The following is a 21,655-nucleotide window of genomic DNA, read 5'->3' on the forward strand; positions in this document are numbered from 1 at the left end:
CATATTTTTTTAATTTTTCTAAAACAAATTGTTTTGTTTTCACTGTATTTCATATTTTTACAACAAATTTGAACTTTACATATTTAGAATTTTTTTTTAATAAATATCAACAGATTTTGATTTAACTAAGTGCTATGAAATACAATTTTACATAGTTTTATTTAATTTTTAAAATCACAATAGTGCGGAAGGTATTTTGAGTTTGTACTGCTAATTGTAACTTCCAAAATATTGGTCCTTAAACTATAGGTTCAGTATCAATTTCCGGGTTTGTCCCTCTGTGTGTTCATATAAAAATATAACTTGATGAAATTTTGTTCTTACATCTCTCTTACGTCCATAATTCACTCAAGAAAAACATTACCAAACGATAAAATTCGGATGAAATATATTTTATATAAAAATACATTCATTTACCAAATTTTATTAGAATTGCTCTCAAGCTTTCCACTTTCAGAAATTAAATATATAATATTTAAAATTGTTTCTTAGTCTTTATATTTGTCTTTCTCGATGTCGTGGTTCCATTAAAGTTCCATTCCATTAAAGTTATATTATATACATGAAGCAGTCCTTAAAAATCTGTATATTTGTTGTAAAAAACTTAAGATCTGAATATCTATTAATATGTACCTTCACAAGGAAATATTTTTTGCTGCATAATTTCCACTAATAGTTACCCACCTGGATGATCGTAATTCGTATGTTTTGAGTTATTCGTCACGAATGTATCCTTTGTAATCGAGAATGTGTCCTCTTTGTAAGCGGGAGCGAAGACAGTCGTCTCTTTACTGTCCTCAAGTAACCTAGAGATTATATTCTTAGAAGTTATTTTTTTCGAGAATGAAGACAGTCGTCACTTTAGTGTCCCCTTTGTAAGCGAGAGTGGAGGCAATCGTCTCTTTACTGTCTCTTTGTAGGGTGTAGAGTGACGATTGACTTCCTCGTAGGACAAGCCCATATTAAAATGTTCGGTCACCTGGGTAGTCAGGTGGCTAGGGGCCACCACAAGTGTTAGGTTAAGTGGTCAGTTCGGGACTGTTCCGTCGAACTGCTGAATTGTAACTTTCAACATACAAATACATTGACTCAACTCAACAGACACGTAGAATGCGAGAAAGCATACAACGCGTGGCGTGGATCTTCAGCATTACATTTTCGATCAAAGATCGTTGAAAACATTCTATGAACAAAAAAATATATATTTTTTTAATTACTTTTCAGATTGCCCACATACAGCAACATTAACATCATAATTTTCCTCATCATACGTCGCACACAGTTTGTCTGATAACGATGATGATATTGATGAGTAGCAACAATTTTGCTACTGTTTATTTTGCTTTAAGCAAAACCACTAAACGGAGATGAAGATTCTTCACTAGCATAAACGAGAAATAAATAAAATTCAACCATGCGACATGATGCCGGCCTGCCTAGCCAATCTCTATATTTATACACACATCCATCCATCCATCTATATGTATGTCTTGTTGTTATTGTTCTTGTAGCTATAACCTACAGCTATATGTAAGTGTATGATTATTGAGATCTTTGAGATTCTTTCGAACACATCCATTCAGAATTTTATTTTAACACAAAGTTGCTACTTAGTACTAATATGAAACAATGAGAGTTTATGTATAGATCCACCACTACACAACAGTTTCGGACTAGTGCTAAAACGAGAAAACAACATAAAGAAACGACAACAATGGAAACAGCAGTTGTCGTCTCAATGAGCAACAATATAATGACAGCAAAAGGAAATTCACTTCAGTTGCGAGCGAGCCATAAGAATGAACGGACATCATCTATCTCATAAAAAACAGCCATAAGAAAATTGTATAACAACAATTAAAAGAAAAAAACTAAAGAATCGATCTTTCTAACTAAAACTAAATCTTGATAAATACTTAAAATTATATCAAGCAAACTATAGATACGATAACGCCACCACAAAAGCACTATATGTAGGCACACCGATCGCCAATGTCGATGAAGATCATCATTATGATAATTAATAATTTGTTGTAGCATGTGTGTATGTTTAATATTGTGAAACCTAAATGATTATTAAAGAGAATACTACCGAATATTAGAATTATGATTTATTTTTAAAAAAAATCTTTTAGTATTATTAGATTATAAAAAAAAAAAAAACAAAAATAAAACTAATTATCATCATTACTTAAATATAGTACATAAAAAGATTTCAGTGATAAACAAATATTCCTGTAGTATGCACGAACGATCTCTGATTCTCTGCAATCTTTTTGCACAATAAACAAGTGTTTGTGGGTGTCAGTGTGAGTTCCTGCAAGTTGTCTGTTGAGAGACGTTTTGTATAAAATAAATATTTATATACTGATCGTAAAAAAAATAAATAATAATACATATATACTTTATTTCCTTTTGCGCTATATTGTTGTTATTTGTGTGATAAGAAAATCGAAGAAAAAGAACTTGTTTTTGCAACAAACATTTGTTTTGTTTTCTCATTTTTTTATTTTATCTCATCGTCTAGGGCAAAGTGAATAAGTAAATGACTCTTGATTTTATTTGTTTATAGTTTGATCAGACTAAGAAAATTGAGAAAAATAACTTTTAAATTTAATAGAACTATTATTAAAGTTTTTAATAAAACTAAACAACAATTTTAAAACAGATCTTTAAATACATAAATTTTGATAAATAATAACCAAAGAAAATCATATGTAATTCCAAAGATTAATTATTTAACAAAAAAACTTATAATTTAAGCAAAATAAACAGTGATAGTGATATTCAACATTTTTATACAATTTATTATTCTGTTAATAAAAGTCTTCAATTAAAAGCAAAACGAAATTAAAAAAATCAAACTTAAATCAAGACAACGAGTAGAAAAAAAAAAACATGACGGCTGAGACACTTAAACCATTCATAACACCCACAAGTGCTGAAAACTATGTGACAACAGATTCAAGTGCATCAGCTTCACATCATCGTCGTAGTTGTTATTTCCTTGCAATTACCGCAAGTGTGATTACAGTTATTTTAACAGCAGCATTGTTGGGTATTACGGTAAGTCATACTGCATCCATTTAAATGTTATATAGTATAGTAGGAATGTGTTTTACTTTACACTTAAATTATAAACATTAAGAAATGAAATCTACACTTCCGTTTCTAAATGATTAATCAATTAAAAACCCCTAGTTAGTGTTTTTTTTTTTGAATTGGAAATTTTAGAAATTATTTCGAGGGAATAATTTTATATGACATATTACTCACCATCACAAAAGATGGGAGGGCATATTTGTCTCTTAACATAACATATTATTAGATTCTAAGGTCGAGTTTTTCTAATAAAGATAATCTTCATTCTTTGGTTAAACCGGGTTTAATATATGTTTCGTGTTTTTCAGTTATCAGTAAAGTTACTTATTATCTAAGTTTAACTGAGTGTAATTGGCCAATTAAACTCAAGTTATAAGTGAGAAAACATAATTAACAAAAACAAATAAAACAGTGATTTCGGATAAACAAAAACCTAATATTTTAAGTAAATTGAAATTTTCTGATTTGTTTTGTTTTATTTATTATTGTTTTAAATGTTTATTTTACATTTTTCCATAATTTTTACATTTTACAAAAGTATTGTTTGCAAAAAACAGCTGTTGATTGTTTATGTTTTTGAGTGAAAAGTTGGCAATACTAACAAAGTTAACTGAACTTAAAACTAAAACTGAAAAACACAATCATCGGTTAAATTCCGCCTAAATTTGTTCCGAGTTTAATCTAACAGCAAGTTAAGCCTAATTTAACTGAGGAGTAAGAAAAACGCCCTAAGAGATCTATGAATGGAAAAGGCTTAAGGGATAAAACTACCCATAGACACTTTTTGTTTAGTTGTTAGGTTCACCGGAATGTTAAATTAAATAGCCATAACTGGCTGATACAGAAAACTAACTTTACATGAAAAAAATTTGACTTTAACAAGTTTTATATTAAACAAAATCTTTTTACTAAGTTCTAAAAGCAACAGCCCATACTTAAAGTACCCATAACATAACTTTAAGAGCGGGTTTTTGAGTTGACAATAAAATGCCAATTAAAAATAAGATTAGTTAATCTACAAATAAATTGATTCTGATGCTAATCTCCTTCGATGTTTTTGAGTACAAGATTAAACTTTTGTTTGTTATCAAAACAATACATGTTTTATAAACAAGTATGAATGTATAGTCGGGCGTAGCCGACCATATAATACCCTACACCAGTCACTATATATGTTAAAAATGGGGATTATTTAAAAAAACAAAGCATTTGGTTTGTTTTTTTAACTTTATTTCGGAATATTTTTACTTAAAAAAAAATAGATTTTTTACAAGAGGGCTCAAAGGAGAGTAGTGCAAAATATGGCCCTATCCTTAGAAATGTTGGTAGGGGAAGTTAAGACTTCTTCAATATTATTTATGTAGAATTTAAAAATGTTATTAGTGTTTGTAAGTGAATTTTGACCTTTAAGTCATTTTCTGATGGGGAGTTTGTATGGGAGATAGGGTCAAATGAAGCCCGATCATTAGAAAAATCGGTAGTATCATTTAAAGTTCTATAAAAGTAAGTTTTGTCGACTTTTGTTAACATAATAGATCATTTAAATTAATTATAAGCCAAAAGGCCATATTTGGGGGGGGGGGGTACGGTTGTATGGGGGCTAGTCGAAATAATAAACCGATTTTAACCATTTTCGTCCTTGGTCCAAAAGAAGCGTGTGTGCCAAATTTCATCCATTTATCTTACAAATTGCGGCCTGTACCTTGCGCACAAGGTTTACATGGACAGCCAGCCAGACGGACGGACATAGCTTAATCGACTCAGAAAATGATTCCAAGCCGATTGGTATACTTTAAGGTGGGTATAGGATGAATATTTTTGTTGTTACAAACATCAGCACAAACCCAATATACCCTCCCCTCCCCACTAAAGTGGTGTAGGGTATAAAAAGAAGAAGACAATTGTAAATGTAATATGAAAATTAATGAAAACTTAAATTTAAAACAATAAAATACATTGAGAAGTCCCTACAATTTATACTAATCGATAAATCAAACATTCTAATGTTTATTTTAATAAAAATTGTATTGATTTTTTTGACAACAGCTGTTTACACTTTTGCATTTCTTGCTAAAGTTTAAACTACCTCCATTGGGCGCTTAAACTAGCAAACAACTCTCGAAGATTAATTTTAATTTAATCCCTAATGATTCATCTAAAGATTGGTCCTAAATGTTCTAATTGCAATATTTTTGTACTGGACAATTAAAAAGCCAAACAGTAATATATTGTTGCTATAGATTTTAATTGAAATTATTTTTTTTAATCGTGTTATTATATCGTGAATTACAGCTTTTTTACATAAATGCATACATATATACAACTGATAACAGAAATCAAATTTATAGCGATAGTCAAAATAAAGTATCATCAGTATTTTTATTATTTTAATATAATGTCAAGTTCCATTTTCGAATATAAATAATTTTTTGCTCCCGGTTGAACTTGGAAAAATTTCGTTCATCGGACTGTAGATTTAATTTCAATATGTTTCATTTCGTTTATTGTTGTTAGGATTTAATGAAAAAATAAAAATGATTTCCAGCTTAATTATCGATAAGTATTTAATTTAATTATTTTCTTGCTTTTTTTGTTAAGAATGCTACAAGTACCATTTTATTTTAATTTTCAAAAGTATTTTGATAATCTGTGTTATTTCAAAACAATTAAGTAATAAATTATTTTCTCTCATCTAATTATATTATAGATATGGAATACAACTCGCATTTCAAATTTGCAAACAGAAGTTCAAAGTTTAAATAGAGTTATCGACAATTTACACAAACGTTTGGGTCTCACATATCTGGACGACTTAAATGATTTCGAAAAAGAAGAGGAGGTAAGCATGTCAAATAACCGTTGCCAGAAGAATTATAATTAATATTTCACACTTAAGAAAACAATTTTGCTTTGCTATAATTACGTTAAAAAAATTCAATATAAAACAAATAAAAATTATATAAAAAACATTAAAGCGCCAAAAAAAATATCAAAAATAAATGTATAGAACAAAACTAGAGAAAATATTTGCAAAATGATGTTATATATTTTTAAAAATGAAATCATATAAAAAATAAAAATGTATACAATTGGCAAAAAGACCAGACATGACCATCTAGATTCTAGAATACTTTTTAAATACAATTTGAATTGTAGTGAGTGCCATTTGGTATGGTCGTTTAATTAGCTTAAAATTGCCATTGGCGCCACTGTGAGCTTTAAGAAAATAATCCAAAAACCAACATTTTTTTTCTTATTTTTCTTCTTTTAATAAAGTGTTTTTTCCTCATTTGCTTGTTGTCAAAAGTTTGCATATGTTTGAATATAGTAGTAGAAGTGATGAAAACAGCACTCGTATAAATTCCAATTTACTCAATTAAATTAAATTGTTTGTTTTAATTAAATGGACATTTGTACTATTGTTGTGATTATTAAAATAATTTATGTTTTTTTTATTTTTTTTTATTTTTATATAAAAAAATGAGAGATGGCTAAATATGTACATTTTATTAAAAAAAAGATTAATACTTGTAAGATTTTCATTAGATGAATATTTCGAACCCTTATAAAAAGTGTTCACGTGCTGCAATTAACAACATTATTGTGGTTGTTAATAGTTATTTACTTTTTCAGAGATTTGATTTATTCAGGAGAACCCGCAGCATTATTTACGACCCTAATACCGAAATGATCATTGTAAACAATGTAATGGATGGCATTATTGTGTGAAGCAATTAACACATTGTTATCTTGACAAGATTTTTCTCCTATTATATTCCAACCATTATATTTTCTAAATTTAATTAAAGGTATATTTTTACCGTTAGTTTTAATTCGCCCATCGTGTCTTGTAATATTGCCTACAGCACGGAGTTGATGTAGATATAATGTTATCTTATGGTATATGCACAGTTGGGACGAACGACGAATTTCGTAAAGCACGACGAACTAGTCGAAAAAAATTTGTTGCGTAAATTCGTCGAATGAAACACAATCAAATTATTCATACTGCCAATTCGTTTCAAAATTTGTTTGTTCGAATTGGAAAAAGTAAGCAAAAGGAACAAAAATTATATTTTTGTGAATCTCCACGATTTTGAGATAATTTTAACAGCTTTAAAATTTATTCGAACATTATTTCGAAATTAGAAAATGTATGAAATTGACCTCGAATAGAACTAAAATTATATTTTTGTGAATATCCCCAATTTTGAGATTATTTTAACAGCTTAAAAATTTTTCGAACATTACTTCGAATTTTCGAACTTAATTTTAAATATTTCAACATAGAATTGTAGTGTCATCAAGTAAGTGTACGCCAAATTTCAGACAATTCGGGCCACCAAAACTGGTTTTAATGGCTTTAAAAATTTTTCGACATAAGTTCGAATTTTCGAAAATTTTATTTTTAGTTTTAATGATGCAGAGATTATTTTAAGACCATAAAAAATTTTTCGAACATAACTTCGAATTTTCGAATATAATATTGTATTTTTATTAGCTGTACTCAGAACCGCCAAATTTCAGAAAATTCGGGCTTCCGGAATTGGTTTTAAAAGAATTTTCCCCAATTAATTTGTCGTTCGTCTGCGTAAGAAAAAGAAATAAACCTATCGTACAGTTCGTTAAATACGACGAATTTTGCCATACACACTGATTGTGCCTATTTTCATATACTTTAGTGTGTTCTATATCTGACGACGAAAATTCGTTCCGAAAAATTCGTCGTTCGTCCCAATTGTGCGTATAGCATTACTCCTGAAAGTTATTTATTTTATGAACATAGTAATATATGTACTAGTTCAGAGACTATTCCACAGGTTATTACATTGACTGGTCCATTGACCAGCCAATTGTTAATCAGACCGACTTTTTACTGGACTAATCCAAAAACTGATCTACTGACTTGTTCATAGACTAGTTGATAGGTTAGTTAATATGTAGCTGTCAATAGTCTAGTCCATATATTGTTGAAACTACGAGTTCATAAGCTAGCTAATAGATTAGTCCACAGACTATACATTTAATATTCCATAGCTAGCTTAATAATAGATAAAAAATAAAATACTATGTCCGATTTTGTCATGTTTTGAATGGAGTAACTTCAATGTTGCTTGTGGAAATTGAATACACGATCTCCAGTCTGACGGACTAGTGCCCTAACGACTAATCAGAAACATTTAGTCTTATTGTCTAATACATTTAGTCTTATTGTCTAATACATAAAGTAAAGTCATTGATTTAGTTCTAATTCCTATAGTCAAGTCACAAATTTCTCAGGGCTAAGTAAAGGATTAGGGTTAAAACAAAATTAATCATCCAATTTTTTTTTGAGTACTCAATAAGATAATTTTGTTTGAGCAAAAAATGCAAAAGTGTAAACAGCTGATATTTCATATTAGACCTGGTCCACACTAGGAAACTTTTGTTGAGAAACTTTTTCTTAATTCTCTTTTGAAGTTTCTTTGCATTGATTTGTTGTTGCACGAATGAGAAGAATAACAAAACAAGTTTCCGAGTACGAGAAACTCCGTACCGCGAGAGAGATGAATGATATTCTTTCTCTCTCACGCAAAATCAAAAGTTTCCTAGTGTGGACCGGCAGTTAAATTTACAATTGTCTTCTACTTTATTATAAAGCATGCATCGTGCTGATAACAAACGATGCATCAGATTAAATTTATTTTTAAATTAACTAATCTGATTATTAATTGGCATTTGATTTCCAACTCAAGAATCCGCTCTTAACGTATCAAATAAAGTAAAAAATGTATATATTTTACAATTTAATAGTAGAGCACAAGAATGCGAATTTTTTGTTTAAAATATTTTTCTTTTAATAGTGATAAAAATCAATTCTCATTTGTTTGAAAAATTACTTTTTGCTTATATGCGAATATAAACCATTTGTATATATTTTATAAATGTGATATAATCAATCGGTATAAATCTTAATTGATCTTAAAAAAATTGTCTGTATTTTTTTTAATCTATTTGTTATCTTTTTTATTTATTTATATTTTTCTCAATAGAATAACAATGCTCTAATTGATGATGTACTTCCCGATGCAGACGACGACGACGATGATAATGACCATGAAAATATGAGTGGAGATGATGATGAAGACGAGGATGATGACGATGATGATTACGAAGATTATGAAGAGCTTATGAATAAATTTCGACACTATCAAGAAACTGAAGATGACGAAGAAGAAACCGATGGCGTTGACTCCTTGGGCGATGATAATTTATATGATGATTTTGAAAAATTCAACGATTCCAAAAATAAACATCAAGGGTATGCGAGTTATTAAAACCGGGTTTAAAATTTTCCTCTTAATTTTAATTTTAATTGTAGTGAAAGAAAAGCCAGATCGGTGAGCGTGTACGATAACGAAAATTTTGAAGAAAATAGTTCCCACCAACGTCAACATATTTTAAGGTATTATTTTTTATATAGATTAAACGCAGATTTTTTAAGGGCTAATCATATTCTTTTAGATCTTTGAAAGGTAGTTACCCTAAATCGATAGTGGCTAGTGAAAATTTCGAAAGACACCGCAGTCCTCTCAGAATTCACAACCATCGCAAACGCAAATTTCCTTTATTGAAAAATGGTAAGTCCTTTTATGCATGACATATCCAAGACCTTGTCTCCTTTATCATTACTTTATCCTTAACAGTCCAATAATCCTTTTGTGTATTTGTTAAAATTTTCAGGTGATTCTTTAATTTCAGCTAAACATGTAACACCAACAACGGCTAATGTATTGGAATTTAAACCGGCAGCACATTTTCATATAAATCACACAATACCCTACCACCAGCATGATGTACAAATAACTAGTAAGTGATAAATATTTAATAAAATATACATATGTAATGTACATTTGTCATGTTTTTATTTTCATTTCAATTGTTTTCCTTAGACCAAAAGGGTGATGTTTATATTGGAAAACCCAGTGCCAGTAATGAATTGAATATTGAGCACTTTTTTAAGGTTGAAAACGGTGTTATAACAGTACGACAGCCCGGCCTTTATTTTGTTTACGCTCAAATTTGCTATAGAAATAATTACCCGCAAAATGGTTTCTCTATATTCCATAGAGAAAAACCATTTCTGCAATGTTTGCAAAACACCTTTAGCAACAATGTTCCACTTATCAATACGTGTCACACAAGTGGTCTTATCAATCTGGAGAACGATGATCAGCTTCATATTCGTGATTTTTATTCGAGTCGCAATACATATTTAAGTCCTAAAAGTGAACGAAGTTTTTTCGGTTTAATTAAAATCTAATAAGTTATAAATAAGAGTAATTAAAAATAAAACGCAAAAAATTATGATAATTTTGTATTTATAGTCAATAAACATTTATAAGATAAATTATAAAAAAAATGTCGACTTTCATTTGTTAGAAGTGGAAAGAGAAATAGCTGAATTTGGCTATGTGAAAAACTGAAAAATACATTTATTTTAGCTTTAAATTATCCCTTAATAATTTACGAGATAACCGATTTTGTGAAGGATGCTTTATATGGGGGATAGGGTTAAATATGGGAAAATTATTTCAGCAGAAATAATTTTAAGATAAACCTAAATCTTTCCACCAAATTGTATGAGGATCGTCCCATATTAAACCCTATCCCCCATATAAAACATCTTTCGGAAAATCAGTTTTGGAAATTTTTTTATTAAGAAAAAGATCAATAACGTCGTCAATCGCCAATGGATTTTTAAAAACAATGTTGCGATTTACTCATGAATTTTCCAATAAGTTAATAAATAGTATGGTTCCTAAATAAAATACTTAAAAAAGGCATCTCCAAACTTGGACAACGGTGCAAAACTAAAATAAAAAATTATGTTTGCTGATGAAATTCTCACATATCCCTCCAGTTTACTTAAACGTTATATATGTCATTATAAAGGCCTCAAGTTCTGCTTTCTAAATCGGTGGAAAACCCCCAAATTTGTTTCAGATTCAACTAAGTTACTGACTTATAAGTGCTTAAAGGTACGAAAACCCGTTTTTACCTGTAACTCAAGATTTTGGAGGTGTTTGGAAAACTTCAAAAACATATTCTTGTTCTGCTCGGATCTACCTTTCAGAAAAATAGTATCACTTTCCAAGTATTTCAATTTTTTGACTAAGAGCGGGTTTTATAGCTTAATTAAGAAATTGTTGTAAAATAATTTTATTTAGTTAGTTAGTAAGTAAGTAAGTAAGTAAGTAAGTAAGTAAGTAAGTAAGTAAGTAAGTAAGTAAGTAAGTAAGTAAGTAAGTAAGTAAGTAAGTAAGTAAGTAAGTAAGTAAGTAAGTAAGTAAGTAAGTAAGTAAGTAAGTAAGTAAGTAAGTAAGTAAGTAAGTAAGTAAGTAAGTAAGTAAGTAAGTAAGTAAGTAAGTAAGTAAGTATGTAAGTAAGTAAGTAAGTAAGTAAGTAAGTAAGTAAGTAAGTAAGTAAGTAAGTTAGTTAGTTAGTGAGTCAGTCAGTCAGTCAGTCAGTTAGTTAGTTTGTTAGTTAATTAGTTAGTTAGTGAGTTAGTTAGTGAGTTAATTAGTTAGTTAGTTAGTTAGTTAGTTAGTTAGTTAGTTAGTTAGTTAGTTAGTTAGTTAGTTAGTTAGTTAGTTAGTTAGTTAGTTAGTTAGTTAGTAAGTTAGTTAGTTGTGTTGTGTCTTGCGGGACTAGAACTCACTACTGATAGAATATAACACGTACCGCAATAAAAGGGGAAGTGAAGGAGTTTAGTAGTTAATGTAATCAAAAAACTATTTAACTTTCTCAGCTTAGCGAAGGATCTACTCATGTATGTAACATATTATTATTCTTCTTCTAAGTGATGCCGATGGTGTGTAGTAGTATTTACAAAGTAAGTTCTTAGGCAAGTGAAAGTAATTGAATGTTATTATTACGTTTTTACTAAGAAATATTTTGGAATTCTAAATGTATTTTCTTTTTTAACTTTGGCAACCTTTTTCAGTTTTTGCGTATATTATGCGCACGCATATTGATTTAGGATAAGAGCCTACGAACGAACAATAAATATACTAAATGCAAAAAAAATATATAAAGAAATACGAAGAAAAACAAAAACAAATACCCGGATAAATTCTTGGTTTACATAGAAAGCAACAAACAACAAAAGACACCATTCATTCATGTTGAGGAATTTCGACTTACAAACATACACATGTATATCTAACTGCGACGATTATGGACTCGCATATTATACATATACAAACATACATATAGATTCGTTGTACGTGTTGCGACAAGTGTCCTTAACATAAAGTCAATGAATGTAAGTATTTATAATACGTAAGCATCTCGGTTACTCAATTCATTCGACAATAAGTATCCAAAAGGATAACACTCAACACCGAACGAAGCCAACCAAAAAATAAACGAAGTAACAATCATATATTCCTAGAATAAAAGGGATAGATAATAAGAAAGTGTTGAAAAATACAAAATAAAGTGAAATATAAATTTGAAATACATAAAACCATGTAAGTAAATAAAAAAAATTTTACAAATAATTTCTAAAATTACAATTTGCATATGTACGATTATATAAAAGTAAAAAAGTCTAAAGGTTAAATGTCAAAGCATCTACAAAATTTTGTTTTTTTATTTTAACTAGTATATATGTATGTATAATGTAGATAGAAAAGTATAGAATACCTTAGATAGTTAGGATAGTATTCATATAGTATAAATTAGAAAACAAAGATTTCATGTATCTATACGTAATTTTATTTTAAACTTTGTTAAAATCTTTGTTAAAATTTTATCTGTATTTATTTCCAAAGCTTTTTTTTAATTTATTAGAAGACTTATTTGTGTAGGAAAAGTTGTGTCTAATTTTGGTATGCTTTCCCTTAGATCGTATGCTTTCCCATGAAATAATTTTTTATTTTCTGCTTTATCCAACTCTAAAAATAATAAAACGTTTAACCATTTGCCAAAGATATTGAAAATATGTGTATTTTTTAAACTGTAACCTAATAATAAAAATACACCAAAACTTGTGTAAAATAAAAATTGTTTTTCAAAATTTCTTTGCTTTTTTTTCAACATTTAGTATGTGCAACAAGCACACTGACAAACATACATTTATTTAATAGCAAATGCCCTTTATTCTTAATAAAATATAAATTCACTTTGGCCATTTGAAGTTTATGTTATTTAGTAGATTTATAGTCTTTTCATTTAGTTTTTTTGGGCGGTATTTGGAGTAGATAACCTGTTGATAGATACCATACTTTTTTCTCTACACTCACAAAAATTGTCAAGTTAATTACATTGGGTGGTGTTAATGAAAACTAAAATAAAACTTTCAATTGTAAGGGCTAAACAGAAACACACTAAAAAAATATTTTAAATAATAAATATACATATTAATTTTATAGGAAAACATTTATCAAAGATTTATAAAACAAATTATGTATGAAAATTTGCTATTTAGAAATTTTCATAATTGCCATTATGAGAATTTGTTTTATTTTTGATATCCAAATATCGGATTTTTACTGCTTCTTAAACTAAGATTAGATGTAGTTCAGAGTTGTCAAAAATGAACAACATCCCTTTGAAGCACTTCGAGTTCTAATGAAAATACTAAATCCTTTTCCATACTTTTTTTCGGGTACCTTACGAGATCAAATGTTGTTCATAGAAACCATAAAAACATTCAGAAGTATAGAAAGACAGGTGAAGTAACATGTCTAGACTGTTTTAGAGTATAATAAGGTTCCTAAATGTGTATTTTTATGGGTCTACGACCAATATTTCCAAAGCTAGAGGTCCACAACACGCGTTCTACGCGTACTACGCTTTCTCGCATTCTATGCGTCTGTCAAAAAGGTAGAATCTATGTATTTGTATGCTTTAAGTTACAAACACAAAAGCGTAGAGTGCTTAAAGTAGATTTACTTTCTACTTTTATAAGCGCCACAAGCGGCGCACGAACAGGTCAGCTTATTTTGACATTTTATAAGGCGAAGAATGTATGAAAAGCGCGTAATGCTTTAACGCGAAGACGCGTAGTGTGGACCTAGTGCTTAAACGTTACAACAAAATTAATACAAAATATGTATTTATTTTTTGATTATGGATGTAATAATTTGAAAGTTTGGATTCATAAAAACTTTACAGTATTTTTCATGAGTGTATGTGTAAAAAAGTACATTCGTATATATGTACGTGTCTACAGAAAATTTATGTTAATCAAATGTTTTAGTCAAATAAAAAGAACAACACTAAGGGAAAAAACGAAGAAGATTATATAAATTTGTACGTACTACTACTAATGACTTTTTTGTGTATGTATGTATTATTTTTTCCAACTGTTGATGGGGATAAATTGATTTTTGCAAGACCTAGCAGTTTTACAGGGAGCCAATGCATTTTTCTTTTAAATGTTTTTGTCATCGAGAGTGGAAGTAAAACATCACTTACTTGTGTCCTAAAGTAATCTAGAGAATATTGATTTTCTCTAAGGATTACAAAGTAAAAATAAAAAAAGAAAATTGGAAATACAGATAAATTATTAACTAAAAGAGATATGTTAGCTTTTCAGAAATGCTTGTATAAATTAATTTAAATGGTAATTTATTCTATTGATAAATAACAATTATTCAGGTATTCGTTTTTCATAGATCACACATGTTACGAAAAGGATTTTTTTCTAATAAAAAAAGAAAGAATTATATTCACATTGGAATTGTAAATGTATGTTAATAATAGCACACATTAATCCTTATATACAAACAATAAATTTAATTTAGAAAAAATTCAAACTTTTGTAACTTAAGCAAACTGTACGATGTTAAATTTATATCGGAACAATGTTTTTAATAGATAAATATGTATTTTGGTTAAAAAAACTTGTCACAGATTTAAAATATAAAGTAAAATATTTAAAGCAGTTTTCTAGATATAACATTAACCTACAGTTATATAAATCTAAAGTTTTTGTAAAAAATCATGACAAGTTGTAAAATAAAGTTTTTTAACTATACGTATAAATATTCCAAAGAAGGAACTATTCACAGCAGGAGCCGTAACGACCTGAGCAAGCAAAAAAAAGAACTTCCAAAAAAGCGAAAAAGAAGTAGAATTTACTTCATGGAAGTACTGAAAAAGACCTGAAAAAGTAATGATTCTGATATAGGCTTGTCATAGGAGGGATGTTCTTTTGATTTGATTCCAAATTCACCACATCTGAAGTCATTTTCAGGACGTAATTGTTATGTTCTTTTTAGGAAGTGAAATTGTAGTATTATAGAATAGTTGTATTTGACTTAAATAATATTAAAGTAAATAAATTACACGCATTTGTCAATAAACTCCATAATAAAATGGATTTAAGTCAAAAAATTTCAGTACAAAAGAAATATGAAAATTATTTCTAACAAAATTGGATTCTTTTCGCTTCTTTGGAAGTCAATAAACATCACTTCCACAGAAGGTAAACAAATGCACTTAGTGCTACTTTTAAAGTGGTGATAAATGTTATTCTTTTGGAAGTTCTTCATTTAATTTTTACTGGGCGAGTCTTACTCGGCCAAAGGTTGTCAATTCTACAATAGCTAAAAGTGTTTTTCCAAACTATCGGTCACAATCGAACTGTTACAAGAACATCTACAATAACTATTTTTTAAGGACAATAGATTCTAGCAAAAAAAATAACTGATGTCGTACTTTACAAACTACATCTAAAAATGCGATTACATACTATTCACTTTTATAAACCAAACATTTCCTTATAAAAGAAAACCTAGTTAAAAGTAAGAAAAGATATGTTGAAAAGTCATTACAAACAACATATTTGAAGTACATTAAGTTTTGTGTTTAATTTTTGACATCTAAATATCAGATTTTAACTGCTTCTTAAACTTAGCTTAGATGTCGTTCAAAGTTGCCAAAAATGAACAACATTCCTCCAATGACACGCTAATGTAAAATTCATAGGTTTTTCACCCGAATTTGAAGAATTTCTGATGAAAATACTATAGCTTTTACCACACTTTTTTTGCTGGAATGTGTCATTTACATAATATAATAGATATTATAAATAAATGTCATTTCGCATTGTTATAACGACTCAAATATTGCAAAACTTTAGATTTGAAAATCTGATATGATAATACTTTCCTAGTAAAGTATACTTTGGTTAGGTTAATATATCTTTGAGTTAACAATGTAATAACAACGAGAATATGGCAAAACGTTAGATTTAGTTATGTTGGAAAACCTGATATAATGGAGAAAATTCCTTAAGAAAAATTGTTATTTTATGATATTTAAATTAAACTTGAATTCTGATTTTTATTGTCACTAAATTTAAAAGAAAACAAATTATTAACAATTGAGTAAACTCTTATAATATGTTATAGAATAAAACCTAAAACATATACACATACACAATATAAGTCCTTAATTCACCCAAAAAAAAGCACTTATCTATTTATTCTTTAAGATTCAAAAAGTAAATTATAATTTATTAAGGATTTAGGAAACAATTATATGGCGATGAAATAAATATTAAAAATGTCTTATACACACATACATTTACAACTAGATTTTTATCCTAGATGTTTATCCTGTCAACGTAAAAAAAAAATCATAACTACATACATTTCTGATATCATTATAACTTAAGTGAGCATAGAGAAAAAGGGAAGACAGTGTCACAATAAAGTTCTAAAAACTTAATAATAATCGTCTTAATGGCACGTGATGGAATGAATAAATTTCTAAAGGAATTTCATCAGAACACCAAAAAATAAAGGAAATAAATTATTATACATATACACATACATATGTATGTTTGTGCAAAAGTACTTATGACTTTATATCCTACTTTAGAGACCTATAAAAAAGTAGCCAAAAGTCCTTAAATAAAAAAAATATGTAATATTAAAAATATGTAACCACAAAAATTTCATTATAAAAAGAATGTGAATTGCAGGAGATAATAAAATATGACATGGAGGTGTTAAATATAAAACAGAATAAGGAACTTATTAAATCATATCTCGTTTTTTGTTTAACCTTTATTAAGCGTTAAATTCGTTTTTATTATGCAAATGACAGTAACCCTTATTTGATTTAACTTCTATAGCCATTTTGAATATTAAATTACTATACTCGGGTACTTTTAACCTTTTTTCTTGTATTTTTTTTTTAATAAATTTTATTTATTGTCTAACCGTTGCTTAGCATTGTATATTTTCATTTGCTTTTAGTGCCACCTGTTGATTGATGAGCATGAAAATGAAGGGTAAAAGTCATTACATGCTTTTACTGCAACTACTGGTGATGTTGGCCACAACAACAAACTGTTGGGGTCAACGTTCACCCTTTTCCCTACAAGCCGCTGTTGATGAACTACATCGTCAAGAATATCCCTTGAATGCCCCGCCTGTTCAGCAGTCGCATTTTATGGCTGGAGCTTTTGGCAGCTCCCCTGATCAAGACTACTGGGAGGAAGGTAAGTTTGTGCAAATGTTGCTTGCTTTCTATACACAATTGTTTTTTGCATATTTGCCATGCCATCTTCGCCAGGGTCATGTTTTCTATTAATCTAGTTATTTGCGCTTTAAAGCAGTTTGTGGTTTTATTAAATTTTTGTTTGTTTCTAGTTGTTGTCTAAAATCACTTAATTTAAACTAGCGCACAGCCATTCATTACCATCCTTACCCGTACCTCTTCTACCCTTCTTCTATCAATCAATTTTACCCACTTATCAAATGCATGCCCCATTAAAGCCAAAAGTGGAAAAAGCACACACATGCACACACACAAAATGTTTATTAAAAATAACTATGACCACAAACATCAGAAACAGCAAAAAAAAAAACACTTTTCCTTTTTTGTTCTTTTCCTCCCTTTCCCCCCACAGACGCGGCATACACTTACAACTCGAAAAAACCACGAAATCGTTTAAATAAACAACTCGCCAAATATTTGGAACGTGAAGCGTATGACGCTGATCATGGCGGTTTGTCACTAGGACCTTTTGGTGGTTACGAATTCGATGAGGATAGTAATAAACTAATCATTCCAAAATATCAGGATGATCGTAAACGTTCTTCTGTATTTAGGGAACGTAGTAATATTTATGGTAAGTCATTTAAACAAACGTAAACCAAGGTGGATCCGTCGTTACTGCTTGCTACCCGGCCGTAGTATAATAAGAAATATTTTAGTATTTGCAATATTTAAAGATTTTATTTTAATATTAATTAATAAATAATGATTTTTGTTTGTTTTTTGAATTCCAGATGATATGCCTGCTTCACTATTTCGCGAACGTGAAACACAAGATATGCCCGATCACTCGGAATTAACAGATCAGTTTTTGCGTGAAATTGAAAAGGCTCAAGAGCATGAACGTCAAGATCGTTATAAAGATGCTTTGCGTAATCTTTGGGAAAAATATCAACAACAGGAGAATCAAATAGAGGGTGATATCTATGAGGAACAGAAGAAACGTATGCGTATGCCTCCTTATTATATGTTAATGCAAAGAAAACGTTCTTATCCAGTATTGCCTTGGTTGCCATATAATGCTGATCGTAAGAAACGTTTTCCCGTTTCAAAACGTTCCACCACACACATGAACAACGATAGTCCAGCTTTAAGTAATTTGGAGAAAACTGATGAAAATGTCGAAAAAGAATTAAGTGAATTATTTGGCAGTGCTACAGATGAAAAGAAAAAGAGATCAATTGATAGCAGCCACTCTAAAGCAAGCACCACACATGCTCCCGAATCGGAGACTGCCACCACAACTGATATGCGTTTAGAAGTGGGAAATTCTCCTAAAAATAACAATACAGAAGAAAATGTAAAACGATCAGCAGTTAATACCCAACACGAGGCAGATCATCATCAACATGCTGGACACAGCTTAAAAGAACATAAACATGGTAAACGTAGTAATCACGGAACATCACACGAAAGCCATGAAGACGAGGGAGAAGAAGAGGAAGAAGATTCCGATGAGGAACACGACAGCGATGAGGAGGAAGAAGAACATGAGCATGAACACGATCACGAAGAACATGAAGATGATGAGGAGGAAGCAAAACGTAAAAAGAAACGTAATGCCACCACCTCCAAAAAGAAGCGTAATGTAGAGACTTTAAGGCGTACCATAGATGACTTTAATATAATGCGCAGTAAGAAGTCTATCGATTGGAGTAAATATTTTGGACTCGATCGTAAAAAGAAAGCAATGCCTGTGGTGAATGACAATAAAGAGTAAGTATAGTATGACGATGGATGAAATTATGAAGAGTTTTATAAAATATTAATTGTTGCAGTGATGAAATGAAAAAGAGAAATACAGATGAAGATACTTCCGTGGAAGATATTAATAAGAAGAAAAAACGTAAATTGGATCCTGCCAAATTGGACAACATGAATAAAAAGTTGCAAGCAATTGAAGATTTTATTATAAATGAAACCATTAAATATACCGGAGCACATGAAGGTAAGAAATTCAAATAGATCCATTATAAAAGAGTTTTTTTAAGTTCTCTCTCATTATTTTTCTGATTATATTTTATCGTAAATTTAGATTGATAATTTTTATAGAAACATTTTTTTAAACGATAACCAGAGAGTGAGATAACAGGCCTTAGAAAAATGATCGTGTAAAGACGTTAGTTCTCTCTCATTATTTGTCTGATTATATTTTATCGTAAATTTAGATTGATAATTTTTTTACAAACATTTTTTTAAACGAATACCAGAGGATGAGATAACAGGCCTTAGAAAATTGATCGTGTAAAGTTATCGATCGTGTTAGTTATACAGCGTCCATCAGTAATTAAATCATGACTTTGCGACTTTTTAAATTTCTATTTTTTCAACAAGAATAATTAGTTCTATGAAATTAATCACTGTTTCAAAACCTCTTTTTGTGTTCAGTGCATAATTAATCTAAGTCCCAACAAAATATAACTCAGCGTAATAATCTTTAAATTAATGATAGGACTAATCCTTAATGTCTATATATAGGATATCTTTCCGAAATTTTAGAACACAATATAAAAATCTTTCCAGTTTTAATTTCAAATACAGTCCACATAACATTTTTAACAGACAAAATTAACCCACCATTTATAATCTAATTTATATTCCAGGTATTGATAACCCCGAAGAGATACAACGTCTTAAGGATCGTGTGCTGTCACGACTTGCTACCGCCTATAGTTTGGAGAAAATGCGACGAGCTTTGGAAAAGTTGCGTCAATCTGTAGACAATGAAAATCATTTAATGCGCAACATTATCGATCCTGATGCGGATAACTCTCTGGAGAATAATTCTCTAGAAGCCGTAAAGAAAGATAAGTCTCCTGCTAAAGCGCAAAGTTTAAAAAGTGAAGACACAGAAGAGGATGCCATGAAAAAGAAAATGAAAAAGAGCAATGGTTTTATGCGTTATCCCGATGTGGCAAATGAATTTGGAGAATTTGAAGATACTCTACAGAGTCCCAATCGTTATGAGACCCTAAATGATGCCTATTTGGGTAATAAGAACTATATATTGGGCACCAATCAGTGTCCCATAATTGAGGTATGTTTAAAGAAAAAAAAGCATAGAATTTTTTATAAATTACAACAAATGTTTTTTTTAGTCTATGGCTGAACGTTGCCGTGGTGTGGATCTCTTAAGTGGTGATGTAAACCAAGAACTATTACCTCTTTGTGGAGTTCATCAGCTTTGTTATTTATGTGTACGTTTTAAATAAAACTATTCCTTACTTATTGGAATCGTAAAACTAACTAAGAAATTTTCTTGTATTTCAGGGTACTTCGCAAATTGCTTGTGATTATCAGTACCTATCGGAAGCCGATGCAGTATGCGGTAATAATAACAACGAATGTCAGGCTGCTGCTAGATCTGTTTTAATGATTTTACGTGGTACTCCCGGACCACAATTGGGACCACGTGAATGCATTAAAAATTCCTGTTTATATAGCGCAATGCGTGAAATCGGTCTCTAAACTTAAAAACATAAGCCTCCCCAAGCAGGTTGTTGTTTTTATGTTTTTTGCCCAAAATAATAATTTTCATAAAATCTCAGTGTATCTTTTAGATTTAAGTACAAGAGGAAAAGGAAGAAAGCTTAAAAAAGCAACATTTAAAGGAGATCAAACTTATATATATACACACACATATAGTAACTATATTAAAAAATAATAAATCAAAATAATATTTAATAAATTTAATAATAATAATGATCATAATTTAACATATACTCTTAAAAACTGCATGTAATTTATAAATCCCCTACAAAACTCAAACCTTTTTCCCAAAAACCTCTCCCAATAAACCAAATACATACTATATACATGTTATTTATATTTTAATGTAATTAATTATTACTTTATATTAAAAAATATGAAATTTATAGTTTCAAATGTTGAAAATTTGTATATTTCAAAAATACAAGAATAAGTATAACAAAAGTGTGGTTAAAAACGAGCGACATTATATTTCAAACATACATACAGTATATGTTTAAGA

General features: G+C 29.4%; 2 protein-coding genes across 8 annotated transcripts; both read left to right on the forward strand.

The window, feature by feature from the left end:
* The first annotated feature begins 1,762 nt into the window (after positions 1-1,762).
* On the forward strand, positions 1,763-10,455 carry LOC111683729 (protein eiger). Of its 4 annotated transcripts, none has more exons than XM_046955078.1 (8): positions 1,763-2,044; positions 2,528-3,066; positions 5,810-5,941; positions 9,135-9,403; positions 9,464-9,547; positions 9,607-9,722; positions 9,826-9,951; positions 10,035-10,455. In XM_046955078.1, the coding sequence occupies exons 2-8, from the start codon at positions 2,899-2,901 to the stop codon at positions 10,403-10,405; spliced, it is 1,266 nt and encodes a 421-aa protein (XP_046811034.1). In that variant the 5' UTR covers positions 1,763-2,044; positions 2,528-2,898; the 3' UTR covers positions 10,406-10,455. The 4 variants fall into 4 exon arrangements, with proteins under 4 accessions (XP_046811034.1, XP_046811036.1, XP_046811035.1 ...); XM_046955080.1 differs by having other exon boundaries at positions 2,669-3,066; XM_046955079.1 differs by having other exon boundaries at positions 1,763-2,040.
* Positions 10,456-12,222: 1,767 nt separating this feature from the next.
* Positions 12,223-21,530, forward strand: LOC111683736 (trichohyalin). 4 transcript variants are annotated; one of them, XM_023445847.2, is made up of 9 exons: positions 12,223-12,617; positions 17,361-17,605; positions 18,017-18,238; positions 18,399-19,380; positions 19,443-19,612; positions 20,268-20,701; positions 20,763-20,861; positions 20,935-21,160; positions 21,225-21,530. In XM_023445847.2, the coding sequence occupies exons 2-8, from the start codon at positions 17,377-17,379 to the stop codon at positions 21,130-21,132; spliced, it is 2,334 nt and encodes a 777-aa protein (XP_023301615.2). In that variant the 5' UTR covers positions 12,223-12,617; positions 17,361-17,376; the 3' UTR covers positions 21,133-21,160; positions 21,225-21,530. The 4 variants fall into 4 exon arrangements, with proteins under 4 accessions (XP_023301615.2, XP_023301613.2, XP_046809658.1 ...); XM_023445845.2 differs by having other exon boundaries at positions 12,225-12,617; positions 20,935-21,530; XM_046953702.1 differs by lacking the exon at positions 18,017-18,238 and having other exon boundaries at positions 12,234-12,617; positions 20,935-21,530.
* The last annotated feature ends 125 nt before the right edge of the window (positions 21,531-21,655 follow it).

Source organism: Lucilia cuprina, chromosome 6, assembly GCF_022045245.1.
Source record: "Lucilia cuprina isolate Lc7/37 chromosome 6, ASM2204524v1, whole genome shotgun sequence".
Lineage (NCBI taxonomy): Eukaryota > Metazoa > Arthropoda > Insecta > Diptera > Calliphoridae > Lucilia > Lucilia cuprina.

Coding starts and splice junctions, on each gene's coding strand:
- LOC111683736 (XM_023445847.2), top strand. CDS start 17,377: ATGAGCATGAAAATGAAGGGTAAAAGTCATTACATGCTTTTACTGCAA. Junction 19,381..19,442: donor GTGGTGAATGACAATAAAGA/GTAAGTATAGTA, acceptor TAATTGTTGCAG/TGATGAAATGAAAAAGAGAA. Junction 19,613..20,267: donor ATATACCGGAGCACATGAAG/GTAAGAAATTCA, acceptor TTTATATTCCAG/GTATTGATAACCCCGAAGAG.
- LOC111683729 (XM_046955078.1), top strand. CDS start 2,899: ATGACGGCTGAGACACTTAAACCATTCATAACACCCACAAGTGCTGAA. Junction 9,404..9,463: donor TCCAAAAATAAACATCAAGG/GTATGCGAGTTA, acceptor TTTTAATTGTAG/TGAAAGAAAAGCCAGATCGG. Junction 9,723..9,825: donor ATTTCCTTTATTGAAAAATG/GTAAGTCCTTTT, acceptor TAAAATTTTCAG/GTGATTCTTTAATTTCAGCT.